Below are 15,068 nucleotides of genomic sequence, written 5' to 3'. Positions count from 1 at the left end.
AGTAAAAATGAAGAGACAGTAGGTAACTTCATGATCTATTTTGGAGTTGAGGAGCAGACAAGATTTGCTAACAGGTTCAGTATATGAGATGAGGCCAAGAGACATATTAAGAATGACTCTGAGGTCTAGAGCTTGAACAACTGGGTAGGTGATGCTGCTATCTATTGAAACGGGAAAATGAGGTGAGAAGCAGGTTTTAGGTAGGTAGTAGAGGAAAGGATAACCTTTTACAACTGGCCATATATAATGAGAATTTCAAGTAAGCAGTTCGATATTCCAATTTGAAGTTAATGAAACGGACTGAGGTAAAAAGCTGTAAGTTTGGAAGCTGTCTGCATAAAGATAAATACATAGGGCTAAAGAGTTGTCAGGACAAAGGGCGCTGAGAATGATTACCCCACAGAACTCCAAGGAGAAAAGCAAATAATTAAAGGTAGATATTAAAGTGAATTAAGCACACTTTGTAAGAGAAAGGACATTTTAACAATCTAACCGGAGCTATACAATAAGAGACTAAGCTGCTTGTATCCATTATGGGCTTTCCGTAAAGAGGCATTTCCAGTACAGCAGTGTGTGCAAAATGATCATCTGTAGGATTACTACTAAAGCAATTCTTACAAGGGAAAGGACTATCCTTAAATGTTCTTCCAAGGTAACATTTAAAGGAATTTTTAAGACTCTCTGATTTATCTTCACTTACATAACTCATCTTTTTTTTTTTTTTTTTTCCCCAGACAGAGTTTTGCTCTTGTTGCCCAGGCTGGAGTGCAATGGTACGACCTCAGCTCACTGCAACCTCCGCCTTCCAGGTTCAAGCAATTCTCCTGTCTTAGCCTCCAGAGTAGCTGGGATTATAGACATGTGCAGCATGTCCGGATAATTTTGTATGTTTAGTAGAGATGGGGTTTCTCAATGTTGGTCAGGCTAGTCTCGAACTCCTCACTTCAGGTGATCTGCCCACCTTGGCCTCCCAAAGTGCTGGGATTACAGGCGTGAGCCACCGCGCCCGGCCACAGTTTATTTTATTAGTAAATAGATTCAGGGGTAAAAACTATGGGCAAATACAATGTATGTCTACTGGCAGCCATTAATTGTTACCTGTTTTTGTTAGCAAAAGGTTATCCAGATGCCTGTCTCCAACTCCAAGTATATACGTGATCACGCAATATCCAGCTGCAATAACAGTTAAAAAAATGTGAAAACAAATGCAAACCAGGTTATACATTCTACTGAATATAAAAGCAGTTTGTGCAACTTTATTATTAATTGTTTTCTAATGTCTCTGGTTTCTCATCTAAATTCTCAAATATGCAATCTTTAACTCTATGTCTGTCACCTGAAACTCAAAGTACTATTTAAAATAGAAAATCTTGTAGAATTCTGTGAAATTACAAAAGTCACTTGCATCAAAAGTTAAGTCAGGTTAAGGAGACCTTAATTATAACATGGGCCTAGCAATTCTAATATCAAATTGGACACAGTTAAAGATGACATCAAAAAAGAAGTATCTACAGAAATACACATAATAAAGTCAACTGTCAATTATCTCATAACTCATAACCATGTTATCTATAAGATAACATAAGTAAATGCAGGGTTAAATTTTTTTTAAATCTGTGGAAAAATAATCTTGACATGGAAGCAGATAGAAAACTAAATTCATTCATCTGAGTGGTAAAGACATTTATGAAGTTCACACAATAATCTTCTAAAGCATTAAGAAAAATTATATGATCAAAACTAAAGGCAGAGGCATTGGTTCTAGCTGTATTGTTTTCTTTTTCTTCTAAAAAAAAGTCTGAAAATTTAGCATTTATTGAAACTACTTACACAGAATTTAGCAAATAGCACCTTTTTGGAGTTTTTTTTTTTACTATGTTTATTTCTACCATTAATAACCTGACAATAAATACAACTTGTACACATATAAAACTATAGCAATATTTACCAAAGCCTGTTTATTTCAGCCCATGTGTAAAAACAAGATGGGACAACCTGTTAATGAACTTATAACCTTGCTCAAATTCAATAAATAATACGGTTCATTTGACTCAGGTTCTGAAGGCCATTTCAGAAGTCCAAAAAAACTTAAGCAATGTATCATTATGGGAAAAATAGTATTAATAATAATCACAGTTACAATGTACTGAAGACTAGGCTCTTAGCTAGGCATATCTTCATCATTTCTAACCCTTTTAATGATGCCAGTTAAGTATGATAACCATCCTTGAAATGAAAAACTTCAGGCTCCAAGAATTAATGGTATTGTCCAAAGTCACTGGGCTGGAATTTGTGTCCAATGAAATGTAAGCAAATGTAGATGCATGGAGAGCAGTTTTAAGCAAAGGGCTGACTCAGCTAGGAGGTTAGCCCTTCAGGCCTTTTCTCCTTCCTGTCTAGATTGCAACATGATGACTGTAGTCGCAGCAGTTATTTGAGACTGTAAGGAAAAGGGCAAGAGAATCACAGAGCCTTCACCTGGCCCTAACCACCTTAAATAGTTGGAACAACAGCAATCTCTTACAACTAGTTTTGTCACAAGAGAAATACACTCTTATGATTAAGTCACTATAGGTGCATTATGTTAACTGCAGCGGAATGCAATGATAACATTTAGTGGTCCAATGAGGAGGACTTAAAGGGTATCTAGATGAAGGGAGAAAAAACTACAGCTTGATGGCCAAATCTGGCTCCCTTCAGTTTTTGTAAAGTTTATTTGAACACAGTCATACTCATTCATTGACATACTGGCTTGAGCATTACAACGGCAGGGTTGAACGGTCATACAGATCATCTGACTTGAAAAGCCTAAAATACTACCTGCAAAGCTTTAGGGAAAAGTCTTACTGACCCTTGATCTAGAGCATTGCTACACAAAATGTGATCCCACAGACTGGCAGTATCACTATCACCTGAAAGCTTATTAAATATGTAAACTCTTCAACCTTACCTCAGTCCTACTGAATCAGAACTTCTAGTGGCAGCAGCCACAATTCCATTGTAACAAGCTTTCAAAAATTACTAGGCACACCAAAGGTTGAGAAGTCTTCTCTAAACTCTAGTGTATTAATGAACATAAGAATCACCTGAAAATCCTGTTAGAATGCAGATTCTGATCACAGAATCGGGGCAAGGCCCAAGATTCTGTAATACAAACAAGTTCCCAGGTAAACCCAATACTGTGGGTCCACATATCACACTTTAAGTAGCACTGCTCTAAAACTGCCACAATACATGCAACTCCAAAACTGACTAAAGACTTCCCATTGAAAAATAACTAAGTGACTTACTGAGGGATATTAAATTTGATATCCCTAAAGAGAAACTCAGTAGAGTACCCTGAGAACACATGAGAACTTAGTACACTTAGGTTCTCTAATATGAGATTCTTAGAAATCTAGCTGCTACTCAAGGGTACTAAACTACTGATAACGTGCATATGAAGACAAGAGAAACTCCTGCAATTTTCAAAAATAACATCACCGTACATCAGTGCAGCTGAGTTGTTCAATCCAGACCTACTCACTAATCCCATTTTTTAAAAATTATAAAGTACAGTTGGTTTTTGTCACTATTTAAGTTGTTTAGCTATCTCTACAGAATACTGATTCACCCGTGCTGCAACAGTTAATTCTGACCTAAAATTTTCATGTAACTAGATATACATGAATTATGCTTAATCCTAATTATAAAGCAAAGTATTTATATAAACGACTCATCATCAAATTTGTTTGAGAGTGATATTTCATTGTTACATGGAAATGGAAAATGAATAAGGGTCTTTTGCCCTGCCTCATTGGGTTATGGTCATAAATATGTTGGATGGTCATTCTGACAAATATGTTTAGTCAAGTGCAATATATGTATCGACAAATGGTCATATTTAATAGTAAAGATGAAAATTTAGAGTGCTTCAATAGTTTAAAGTGTCAATACTCAGCAGGGCACTTCAAACAAGGCTACATCCTGAAAAACAACAACAAAACATTTGAGGTAAGAATGGGATAATCCTCAGAAACGTTGAGGAGATAATTAACACTCAGAATGATTTGGACCGGGCGCGGTGGTTCACGCCTGTAATCCCAGCACTTTGGGAGGCCGAGGTGGGGGGATCACGAAGTCAGATCGAGACCATCCTGGCTAACAGGGTGAAACCCCGTCTCTACTAAAAGTGCAAAAAATTAGTTGGGCGTGGGGGTGGGCGCCTGTAGTCCCAGCTACTCGGGAGGCTGAGGCAGGAGAATGGCATGAACCCGGGAGGTGGAGTGAGCTGAGATCGTGCCACTGCACTCCAGCCTGGGAGACAGAGCGAGACTCCATCTCAAAAAAAAAGAAAATACTCAGAATGATTTAAGAAGACCTGAAATAAATTTGCTAGAAAATTTTTAGGGAAAATTATTCTTTATACAATAATGGAAACACTATTTCTGTGCAAGAAAATCTTGTTAAAACAATGTTGTTAGTTTTTTTACCCCATGTGAGATGCAAAACATCTTGAAATTGTTTTTATAAAAAAAACTTTGACTTAAAGAAAATTATAAAGACAAATAAACCACTGATCCTATTTCCCTTTACTTAGTAAAGATATGCGTGTATGTGAGAATAAACAGTATTCCCACATTTAGCTGCATGATACAGACTTGAGACTTTAATCTGGAAAAGATGCCACCAAAACTATTATCAATTGTTTTTTCTTCCAATGTGCAAAAACCTTAAAACATTATTTTCTAAAATGGAAGTTACACACAGATTATTTTGTCATACAGGAAGCCATATAGGAAACAGAAGGCTATTCTAGATGAAGAGAAGAGCTGCCATCAAATCAGTTATTGAGGGATGAACACATGTGAAATGTTGGGAAAAAAAGGGAGAAATAAGATGCAATGTGAATTTAACTGTCCAATAGGTAAGATAATTTAAATTGCTATTCTTTCCCCATGAAAAAGTCAGTCATATTTTCATTAGCTCTTGGGGAAAAAAATGGACCATTATACAAAAGACACAACGGTATGACATTAAGCACGTACCTGTAACATACCATTCTGATAATTTTACTAAATGAGCAGACTTTTCAAATTTTAGTCAATATTGACAGGGCAAGTGTATGTGCATGTATTTTGTGTGGAAAAAGTATTTCTTTATTAAACAGATTTATGACTTTAAAAGGTTTACAATAACTATGCTACAAGTAAAAACGTAAAAGATAATTATTTGGGGGTATGTAAAACACCTCATGTAATAAGGTACTAAGGGAAATGGCCACAAATTCCGTGACATCCTTTTCATCCAGAGCTTGGATCTATATATATTCTGTCCCCTCACATCCAGGAAGGCTCTAGGACTGCTCTGAATAACAGAATTTAACACAAGTGATATAGTACCAACTTCCCAGCCCCAGCCTTCAGAAACCAGTATTTTCCATTTCCTGTCTGTCTGAATATTTGCTCTTGGAACCCAGCTCTGAGAGGCCCAAGCCAGGGACAGGTCATGTGTAGGTGATTCACTATAAGCCTAGCTAAGACAGTATAATCTGCCAATCGTGTGAGTGATCCACCTTGGATGTTCAGCCTAGTTGAGCCTTTAGATGATATGTAATTTTTTAGATCACAGAAACCATAGACTTGAAGGTCTGAGAAAAACAGAACAGAAAAGGGGCATTCAAAAGAAAGAAGGAAAACAAGAAAGGAGGGAGGGAAGAGAGAGAGAAATACAGAGTAAGAGGACAAGGGAAACATTTTCTCTCAAAACCTTCAGTGATTTTAAATCTTTAAATACTGCAAGTAATCATGTTTATGAGTAAATTCAGTTACATGTAATATACATTTATATTCCTATAGTAAATACAAGAATTAAAACTATAAAGGATTGTAATATATACAAACACAATTTTATTTCCATATTCTCAAACTTTATTTTCTTTTTGTTTTTCAGACAAAAATGTATCATCAAGAATAAATTTGAGAATAAGGTCTAAAATAATTTGGAAGGTGACTTCACAGGGATGTTGTGAAAAACACAAAAATACTATGTATAGGAAAGCAACTTTTAAACTAGAAAACAATATGCAAGTTTAAATATAGTCTTAACAATTAACTAGAAAGCCCTCTTCTTGCTGTCCCAGCTTAAGTATAGGCAAAAATATGGGCATAAGCATAAATATAGCACTTATATAAGTTATAACATATCATATACCCTATGCCATTCAGGGCTCAACTCTAGTGCCAATTCCTTTATCAATCCTCCCTTAAACAATCTAGTTATAAAAAAAAATTTAAATGAAAAAATAAACACCCTAGGGATGGTGGCTCATGCCTGCCACCTCTGTACTTTGGGAGGCCAAAACAGGTGATCGTTTGAGACCAGTCTGGGCAACATGCCAAAACCCCGTCTCTACAAAAATGCAAAAAAAATCAGCCAGGTGTGGTGGTGCACACCTCCTACAGTCCCAGGTACTCGGCAGGCTGAGGTGAAAGAATCACCTGAGCCTGGGAGGTCCTGGCTGCTGTGAGCTATGATTGCGCCACTGCACTTTAGCCAGCCTGGGTGACAGAGTGTGACCCTGTATCCAGGGTAAAAAAAAAAAAAGAAAGAAAGAAAGAAAAAGAAAAGAAAAGAAAAAACAAAAGAAAATGAAAAAAAAAAAAAACTCCTCTAGAATATAAGCTTCATGAAGTTAGGCATAAACGCCTGAAGAATAAAAATTAATCCCTATGTCACTTACTATATATATCTAGGAAATACTACTACCGCTTACTTATTTCTAGGAATGAACCATAAGAACTGACTCTAAAATACCATGAGGGCACCCTCTTAATGAAGCACCATTATCTTAGCTCTTAAACTTTATCTAAAGCACAATTATTTCTGATTGAGACTTTTCCCATGGTCTACTTAGTTTCTGTTATTCAAAAATGGAGAAAATCTAATGGAAAATTAACAGCTTCCAGAAAAAGATAAATTGTAATCATAAAATAGTTCAGTGATTGCAAAGATATATCCCTGAAGACTAAATGTAATTTACATCTTGTTACTACTATTATGTCAAAGCATTAATGACTACTTTAATCAACATTTATCTTTTACTCTTCCTACAGAGCATTTAAACATTAACATGTTCTAAATGTTTATGATTATGGCAGTATCAGGATGGCCTGCTCTTCTTTATTTGATCAATGGAAAGGAACAGCCTGAAACACCTACCACAGCTTTTAACATAAGTGTCCATGACCTCAGCACTAATCCCATTTGGTCCATTCTCACTTGGTGCATATTTTCTAAAAAAGTTCTGAAAAGACAAACAAACAAATTAGGTGTTTTGAAACTATAAATAATGAACAACAAGTGTCTAGTATAAAACTTAATCAAAATACAGTATGAGAAACGCTGACTGAACAAAAGAATTGTAAGAGTACAATAAATACACTAGAGTTTCCACTAGGGGAAACTGTGTATAATGCACCCCTCCCCCGCTCAACCCCAGATTACCAATTGCACCTATTCTTTTACATTTAGAGGCAAAAAACCAACCAACCAACAAACAAAAAAACACCACAGAGTGTATTATCTGAAAATACAATTAATGTACTACTAGAAAATGACTTTATCCTGGCCAGAGGCGGTGGCTCACGCCTGTAATCCCAGCACTTTGGGAGGCCAAGGCGGGCAGATCACAAGGTTGAGAGATTGAGATCATCCTGGCCAACACGGTGAAACCCAGTCTCTACTAAAAATAAAAAAATCAGCGTGGTGGCGGGCACCTGTAGTCTCAGCTACTCGAGAGGCTGAGGCAGGAGAACTGCTTGAACCCAGGAGGTACAGGTTGCAGTGAGCCGAGATCACGCCACTGTACTAAAGCAAGGCAACAGAGCAAGACTCAAAAAAAAAAAAAAAAAAAAAGTTTATCCTATGTTTTCACCTATTTTGAATACCCTGTATTCTGACAAAGGATTTGCATCTGGAATATATTTTAAAAACTCCTATGAATCTATACAAAAAATATAAACAACACAACAGGAACATGGGCCATAGGAAGATGCGAACATGCACTTCACAGAAGAAACAAATGGCCTATACATAAATTTTCATGTGTTCAACCTTATACATAATCAGGAAAACGCAAACAAACCAAAATGAGATACAAAGAATTTGAAGTTTGGCAACACTATGATTTTGGCGAAGATGTGTAGCAAGGAGAAACACAAGAAGTGTTACAGTGTCGGAAAACAACTTTTAATTATTGAAAAACAACTTCTAATTATCAAGTAAAGCCGAATGTGATCTATGATGCAGGTACATAACTTACACAGATCAGATGTGCAGCCAAGAGTCAGTATACAAACTGTCACTGTTTTCATTTTATAAAATCATAATTACACAAAACAACATAAGTAATCAAAAACTTTATGAGACAATGATGACAATTAGGACCCATGCTAAAAACTTTAAGTACACTTCATGTCCTCTTCAGAACAATCCTAGAGTAATATGGCTTATTACGGAAATTTTACAGATGCAAAAACTGTGTCTTGAAGGGTATGTTAAAGGGGTCCCCAGGACCACTGATAGGTTTGACTTGCTAGAAGGTCTTACAGACTAAACATGTAGTTGTATCATGACAAGATTTGTTACAGAGAAAGGATACACAGTAGAATCAACATGGAAAACACACACGGAAAAAATCTGGAGAAATTCATACACAGGCATCCTAGCCCTCTCTGTCCTGTGAAGAGACACAGTGAGCTTCTTTTCCAATACCCAAAAATAAAAAATAAAAAGCAGTAACATGAGTGCAATGTTTCTGATAAGGGAAGCCCATTAGACTTAGGTTTTAACGGGAAATGGTCACCCAGGCAACCTCTGTCAAGCAACTATAAAGTTCCAGACTCCTAGAAGGAAAGCGGGTTGTTTAGTATAAAGCATATTATTTGAACACTCTAGGCACAGTGAACCACCCTTATCGATTAGGAAGCAAATGCAACATGCTGAAAGCCAGTGACCAATCTCCTGGCAAGCAGGCCTTTCCAAAGATAGCAACCTTAGGGCTACTATGTTAACTCTTCTCTGCAGAAAGAGTTAACCAGTTCACTCAACGTTACAGAGCTGGAAAGTAACATGGATGGAATTCAATCCCAGGCAGTTTGATGTCATAAGCCTGAGCTTTTAACCACTGCACATGACTGTACCCCAAATCAAAGAACAGAATAAGCACTTGCTTTGCAAAAGAATCAGAGTAATACTTTTCTACAAATCTGACTCCCATACTGAATAAATGGAACGATTAAATAGGGAAAGGCAAAAACACGTTGTATCAAATATCTTCTACCAAGCCCTTCTATGTTGTTTCTTTCCCCTTGGGTGTATCAATTTTTGTTTTAATTACATGCCTTTTTTTACATAGGGAAGCAGGAAAATTATATTTAAAAAAAACAAAAACCATTAAGATGTTACAAGAACTAATCCATGTATTTAGAGGGTAAAAAAAAAAAAAAAAAAAATCCAAACATATTCATTACTTTGTCACAGGAACCACTGACCTTTTCTCATATTTAAAGGGGAGCAACAGGTTGCAGGGAGAGGGAAGGGGTCTTAAATAATTGTACAAAAGACAGATGAGCAACAATATCATTGTGGTAGTGTTCTGAGTAACAAAAACTGGAAATAAAGTGCTCATCAATTAATATCAAATAAATTATAACATTTCCATTCTTTGGAATATAATGCAAGTACAAACGTTAACAAATTTTAATTTGCTCACCAATTAACTCTGGTGGTTTTTTTTTTTTTTTTTTTTTTTTTTGACACAGAGTCTCACTCTGTCACCCAAGCTGGAGTACAATGATGTGATCTCAGCTCACTGCAGCCTCCACCTCCCAGGTTCAAGCAATTCTCCTGGCTCAGCCTCCCAAGTAGCTGGGACTACAGGTGTGTGCCACTGTGCCCAGCTGATTTTTGTGAGTTTAGTAGAGATGGGGTTTCACCATGTTGGCCAGGCTGTGTTCACCAATTAAATGCCTGATCCCTTGACACACAATGCATTGTTCAAGGAACTGAGTATCTGTAAGTAACAAATGGAAGAATCTTCAACTGCAAACATGCTTACTTCTGAATAAAGGAAGAAAAAAACTTGAAGAAAGAAAAATGATAAAAGGAGACTTTCATTTTTAACTCTGTTATAAAGACTGAATTTTTTATGACAAGAATACATTCATGAATTGCATAACCTTTATTGATACCATACCTGAATGCTTCCCTCTGTATCAAGCACTTCAGCCACAGGAACTGACTGGATAAACTGCATGAATCCTACACAGAAATGCATGCACTGCATTAAGCATAGCTACTGGTTAAGAAAGAAAAATAAAGGTTCTGCTAAGAATAATCTTCATCTGTGAATAAACACATTCCATATCTGAACAACTTAAAAAGATCTATGTACACTATATTAAGTTTGTACTGGCATTTATGTCATACGACCTATAAGAAAACATTTAAAAAAATTAAGCTGATTTAGTCTGTATGTTTCTCTAGGCTGATTTCTATTATAAAACATGAGGAACAAAAACTAATAGTAAGCTTCTTAAATCTAGCATCAAAAATTTCTTCTTTCTATAGATTTACAACATATACCAATTAAAATATTCCAAATTTAAAATCACCATAAGAAATCTAGAATTGTGGATTACAATCACCTAACCCTAAAAGCTGCATGTAAAACTGTATGTAATGGCTCCTCTTGTCTAATATTCCATCTTCTGTCATTTCCTGGTAAGACAGATGTGTAAATCCCTTAAACTACCAAAAAAAAAAAAACCAAAAAGGAAAGGGGACAGACAGTATGTGGGAGAAGGAGAAAAAGTCAGTCTGATAAATCTGAAGACAAAAGAAACATAAAACAATGGATATATTTAAAAAATAAAAGTTGGATAAAGAAAACAGTATTTCAGGATCATAAACTATCATGATCTGGTTCTGGTAAGCCTACAGGACAATAATTTGCATGCAAATTAGGAGATTATATACCCCTGTAGAGTAAGAAATATCTCATTTATTCTTGCATCATAAATACAGAATAGTTGGCACTAATTCACTTAACAGGTATTTATTGTTTCTTGACCACGTTGGAAGAAATTTGCCAAGTAAAAATAGATGCTTGACGCTGCCTACATGGATCTGAAAGCTTACAAGCTTCACTGGGGTAAATACTATGAATAAAGGGTACTATGAAAGGAACTAGTGTAAGGAGACCTAACTTACAGTAGGGATCGAAGGACATCTGACATTTGAGCCATGTTTTCAAGGATAATAAAGTTAGCAGGCCATGGAGACAAGAATGTTTGAGACAATGATCACAGTGTATGTGAAGGCCTTAGAGCACAATGCATTAGACAGAAGAGAAGGTAGCCAGTACGGCTAAAGCCCAGGATGCAGGGGAAGAGTGGCAAAAAGAAGAGGCTTGAAAGATAGATATAGGGTGTGTCACACTATGCAAGCACTTAGAAGCTAGGTAAAGGTTTTTGGGGTCTTTGTCCCAAGAGAAAATGAAAGCTAACAAATGATTTTTTACAGGATTATAAAGATGCACATTTGCACTTTTTAAAAGATCATTCTGAGAAGAAACTGAGAAGAGTAATTAAGGCATCAAAAAGATTTGGGAATGGCCAGCGGAAGGATAGGAAACCTAAAGCATATATTTTGTTTCTCAGTAACTACTAGTATAAAGTAGGAAGGGTAGCAAGACTATGGAATTTACAGTAAGCATTAGGCAAGCACTCCTAGGGAATCTTCTACCAAACTTCCCGAGATTATTCATCTCAAAAAGACTCAGATGGTTTGTGCATGTGGATGTGTGTGTCTACAGGATTGTCAGGAATATCTGAAATTTTCTGTTTCTCAGTAACTACATTAACCAGTAGTTAAATTAACCAGTAGTTACTGAGAAACAGGAAAGAAGGAAAGACAGAAGGGAGGCAGGCAGGAAGGTCCAACTTGTCTTCAGTGCTACAAGCGGAAATTATTTGTATCTCTAACATACTTAAAAATTTTCAATTTGAAAAAGTACACACAATGTACAGTAAAGTAAAATAATGATGTAAAATACACTTACCATGTTTTGTACTGGTGGCTAACACCTTATAAGGTGTCAATTTCAAGTCCAGATTTTCTTTCCGTAACAGCTTTTAATCAAAAGGTAAAATATATTAACCAAATGTATAGACTGTTAAAAGACAGTTTTGTGGGCAAATAGTATAGCAGTTTAATATAATACAGATTTAGGAAATTAATCTAAATTAAGTTTAACTTAGTTAATTTAGGCCCGGCACAGTAGCTCACGCCTGTAATCCCAGCACTTTGGGAGGCCAAGGCAGGTGGATCACCAGAGGTCAGGAGTTCAAGACCAGCCTAGTCAACATGGTGAAACTCCGTCTCTACTAAAAAATACAAAAAAAAAAAAATAGCTGGGCGTGGTAGCGCATGCCTGTAGTCCCAGCTACTGGGGAGGCTGAGGCAGGAGAATTGCTTGAACCCAGAGAGCGGAGGTTGCAGTGAGCCAAGATCACACTACTTCATTCTAGTCTGGGCAAAAAGCGAAACTCCATCTCAAAAAAAAAAAAAAAAGTTAGTTAATTTAACTTTGATCATCAAAATTAAATTTATTAAGGACTCAGATGATGGTATGCCAAATGTTTCATCTACTCTAAATCTCTGTTAGCAGTTTTCAATGAACAATAGGGTTGTTCCTATCACTTCATGCAGTCCTTTCTGGCCACAGAGTACTTCAGAGCTCAGTAAAAGGGAAATAGGGCAAACACTACTTTTTAATGCTGGGGATTAAAAAGATTAAAAAAAAAAAAAAGATTTAATAGACTAAGAGGAAGGAAACTACTAAATCCCATATTTAGAGAACTTAATTTGGAAAAAAAAATAATGGAACACATGCGGTTCCACTTTACACTCAACACAAAAGCCATTCTGAAGTGTATAAAAGCAACTAAATTCTTTCAAGGTCAGGGGAGACTGTTGAGCTTTCTAGGATCGTACCTGCACGTTACAAATACTTCTGTTTCATAAACAGCAAACGTACTAAGCCACAGTCTTCTAAAATGAAACAAATGTTCCCCACCAACATAAGGTCATGTTCACCTTGTCCATGAGTGAAATGATTTGAAGAATAAGTTGATCTTGACGTAAATCATCTCCATGCTTAAATATAACTGGATATTTGCCTCCATCTTCTGTCTTAAAAAACAACTGTGCAGGCATAAGGGCACTCTGGAAAATAAAAATATTGATTTCAAATTTGGTCATGAATTAACGCATATAGGTGTATTATACATACAAGACAATGTTGAGATATAAGATAAATACACAGGTAAACAGGACCTAAAAAAGAAGTTGGGTTTTCAATGAGATACATTAGGGTATCTTGGAAAGAACAGTGAACTAGCTAATTGTCAGAAGACTACACGATAGAAGGCGCACAAGCTCTGCATGATATCAGTCATGTGGTTTGAACATTGCAAGCTCTGCCACGTACTCACTGGACAGTCCTGTGCATATTTTTTGTTTCCTCATTTGTAAAATAAAGATACCATCTCATCTGCAGAGTTGCTAAGGCAATCAGAAACTGTACAGGTCTGGCATCATGCCTAATACAGAGATGACATTCTATATATACCTATCCTCATTTTCTATTTTTAGAGGTATACTGAAATAAATAAGGTGAAACAGTATAGCATAATAAAGTACCAGATGTAAAGTCAAGAGCCCTGGATTTTAATGGCAAGTATACCACAGGTTGAGTATCCCATAACAGAAATGTTTGCAAAAGTTTGGGATTTTGGACTTCCCTGGATTTTGGAATATTTGCACATACATAAATAAAATATTTTACGGATGTGACCCAAGTTTAAACTTGAAATTCAATTACGTTTCACATATACCCTATACACATAGACTGAAAGTAATTTTACACGATACTTTTAGTAATTTTGTGCTTGAAACAAAGTTCTGACCGTGTTTTGACTGTAATGCATGACATAAAGTCAGCTGGAGGATTCTCCACTGGTGGCATCATGTCAGCACTCAAAAAGTTTCAGATTTTGGAGAATTTTAGATTTTGGATTTTTGGATTAGAGATGCTCAATCTGTACTAGTTGTGCAGCTTTAAGACTCAAATTCTTCATTTATAAAATGAGAAGAGGTCTCAAATACCTGTATCTTTTATTTTGGAATAATTTTATGTTTTCCCCAGAGTCCTTCCCTTAATTATATGTAGGTCTAAATTAGTTTAGGTATATGTTTAAATCAACAACAACAACAACAAAAATAAAGAAATTAAATTCTCTTTAGAAAGGGAGACTCCTACAAAACCTCACATAAAGTGGCATGCTAAGATGGATAGTCTGGACATAAATGGTTAGAAAATTGTTCTGAGAGAGAGAGACCCGATTGAGTTTGGTCATTGAGAAGAAATTATATAAGACAAAAATTTGGAGAAACATATTAATCCAGAGAAAAAAAAATGAGTCAAACAAATTTAAAAACAACAACAACAACAAAAAATGGTAATAACCAAGAGAAATAATGGCACAAAAAACATCATGCAGAAGGATGAACAGATGTGACAAAACAAATGGCAAAATGTTAATGACAGAATTAAAGTGGTAGATACACAGTTGTCTACTGTAAAATTCCTTCAACTTTGCTGTATGCTTGAAAACTTTCTATAAAATGCTGGGGGGGGGGAAACATGGAAAATAGTTCAGAGAATGTATGTTTAAAACTTACAAACTTTAGTTGGAATAAAATTCTGAACTTTAAATTACTTTAAATTTGGAATATCCTTTTATCACTCCTGGTGAAAATGTTATTTTATAAATTACCTTGAGCCCTAGTAATTGGAAATCTTCCTAAAGATAAATGACAGGTAGGAGAATCTTTGTTGTGATTTCTTTTTTCAGATTCAATTAGATTTCATCTAATTTAGATTTCGTCTGAAATTTAAAGCAAGAAGACAACCACAGGATAACTAGAACTTATCCCAGTGCCGTAAGGGGTCCACTCCTCAT

At 35.9% G+C, this 15,068-nt stretch overlaps 1 protein-coding gene across 2 annotated transcripts in view; it reads right to left on the bottom strand.

The window, feature by feature from the left end:
• The window catches only part of PIK3C3 (phosphatidylinositol 3-kinase, catalytic subunit type 3), a 125,840-nt gene that overhangs the window by 30,006 nt on the left and 80,766 nt on the right, over nucleotides 1–15,068 (bottom strand). For both annotated transcript variants that reach the window (XM_011952584.1, XM_011952585.1), the window contains 5 exons: nucleotides 13,141–13,269; nucleotides 12,104–12,173; nucleotides 10,238–10,302; nucleotides 7,201–7,285; nucleotides 1,099–1,173 (listed from right to left, as the gene is read on the bottom strand). In XM_011952584.1, coding sequence (XP_011807974.1) covers nucleotides 1,099–1,173; nucleotides 7,201–7,285; nucleotides 10,238–10,302; nucleotides 12,104–12,173; nucleotides 13,141–13,269 — 424 coding nt within the window. The remainder of the gene's footprint in view (nucleotides 1–1,098; nucleotides 1,174–7,200; nucleotides 7,286–10,237; nucleotides 10,303–12,103; nucleotides 12,174–13,140; nucleotides 13,270–15,068) is intronic.

The sequence above is a fragment of the Colobus angolensis genome, unplaced genomic scaffold (assembly GCF_000951035.1).
Source record: "Colobus angolensis palliatus isolate OR3802 unplaced genomic scaffold, Cang.pa_1.0 Scaffold342, whole genome shotgun sequence".
Taxonomy (NCBI): domain Eukaryota; kingdom Metazoa; phylum Chordata; class Mammalia; order Primates; family Cercopithecidae; genus Colobus; species Colobus angolensis.
Note: the sequence above shows the minus strand (reverse complement) of the source record. Positions and strands in the feature narration are given on the sequence as shown.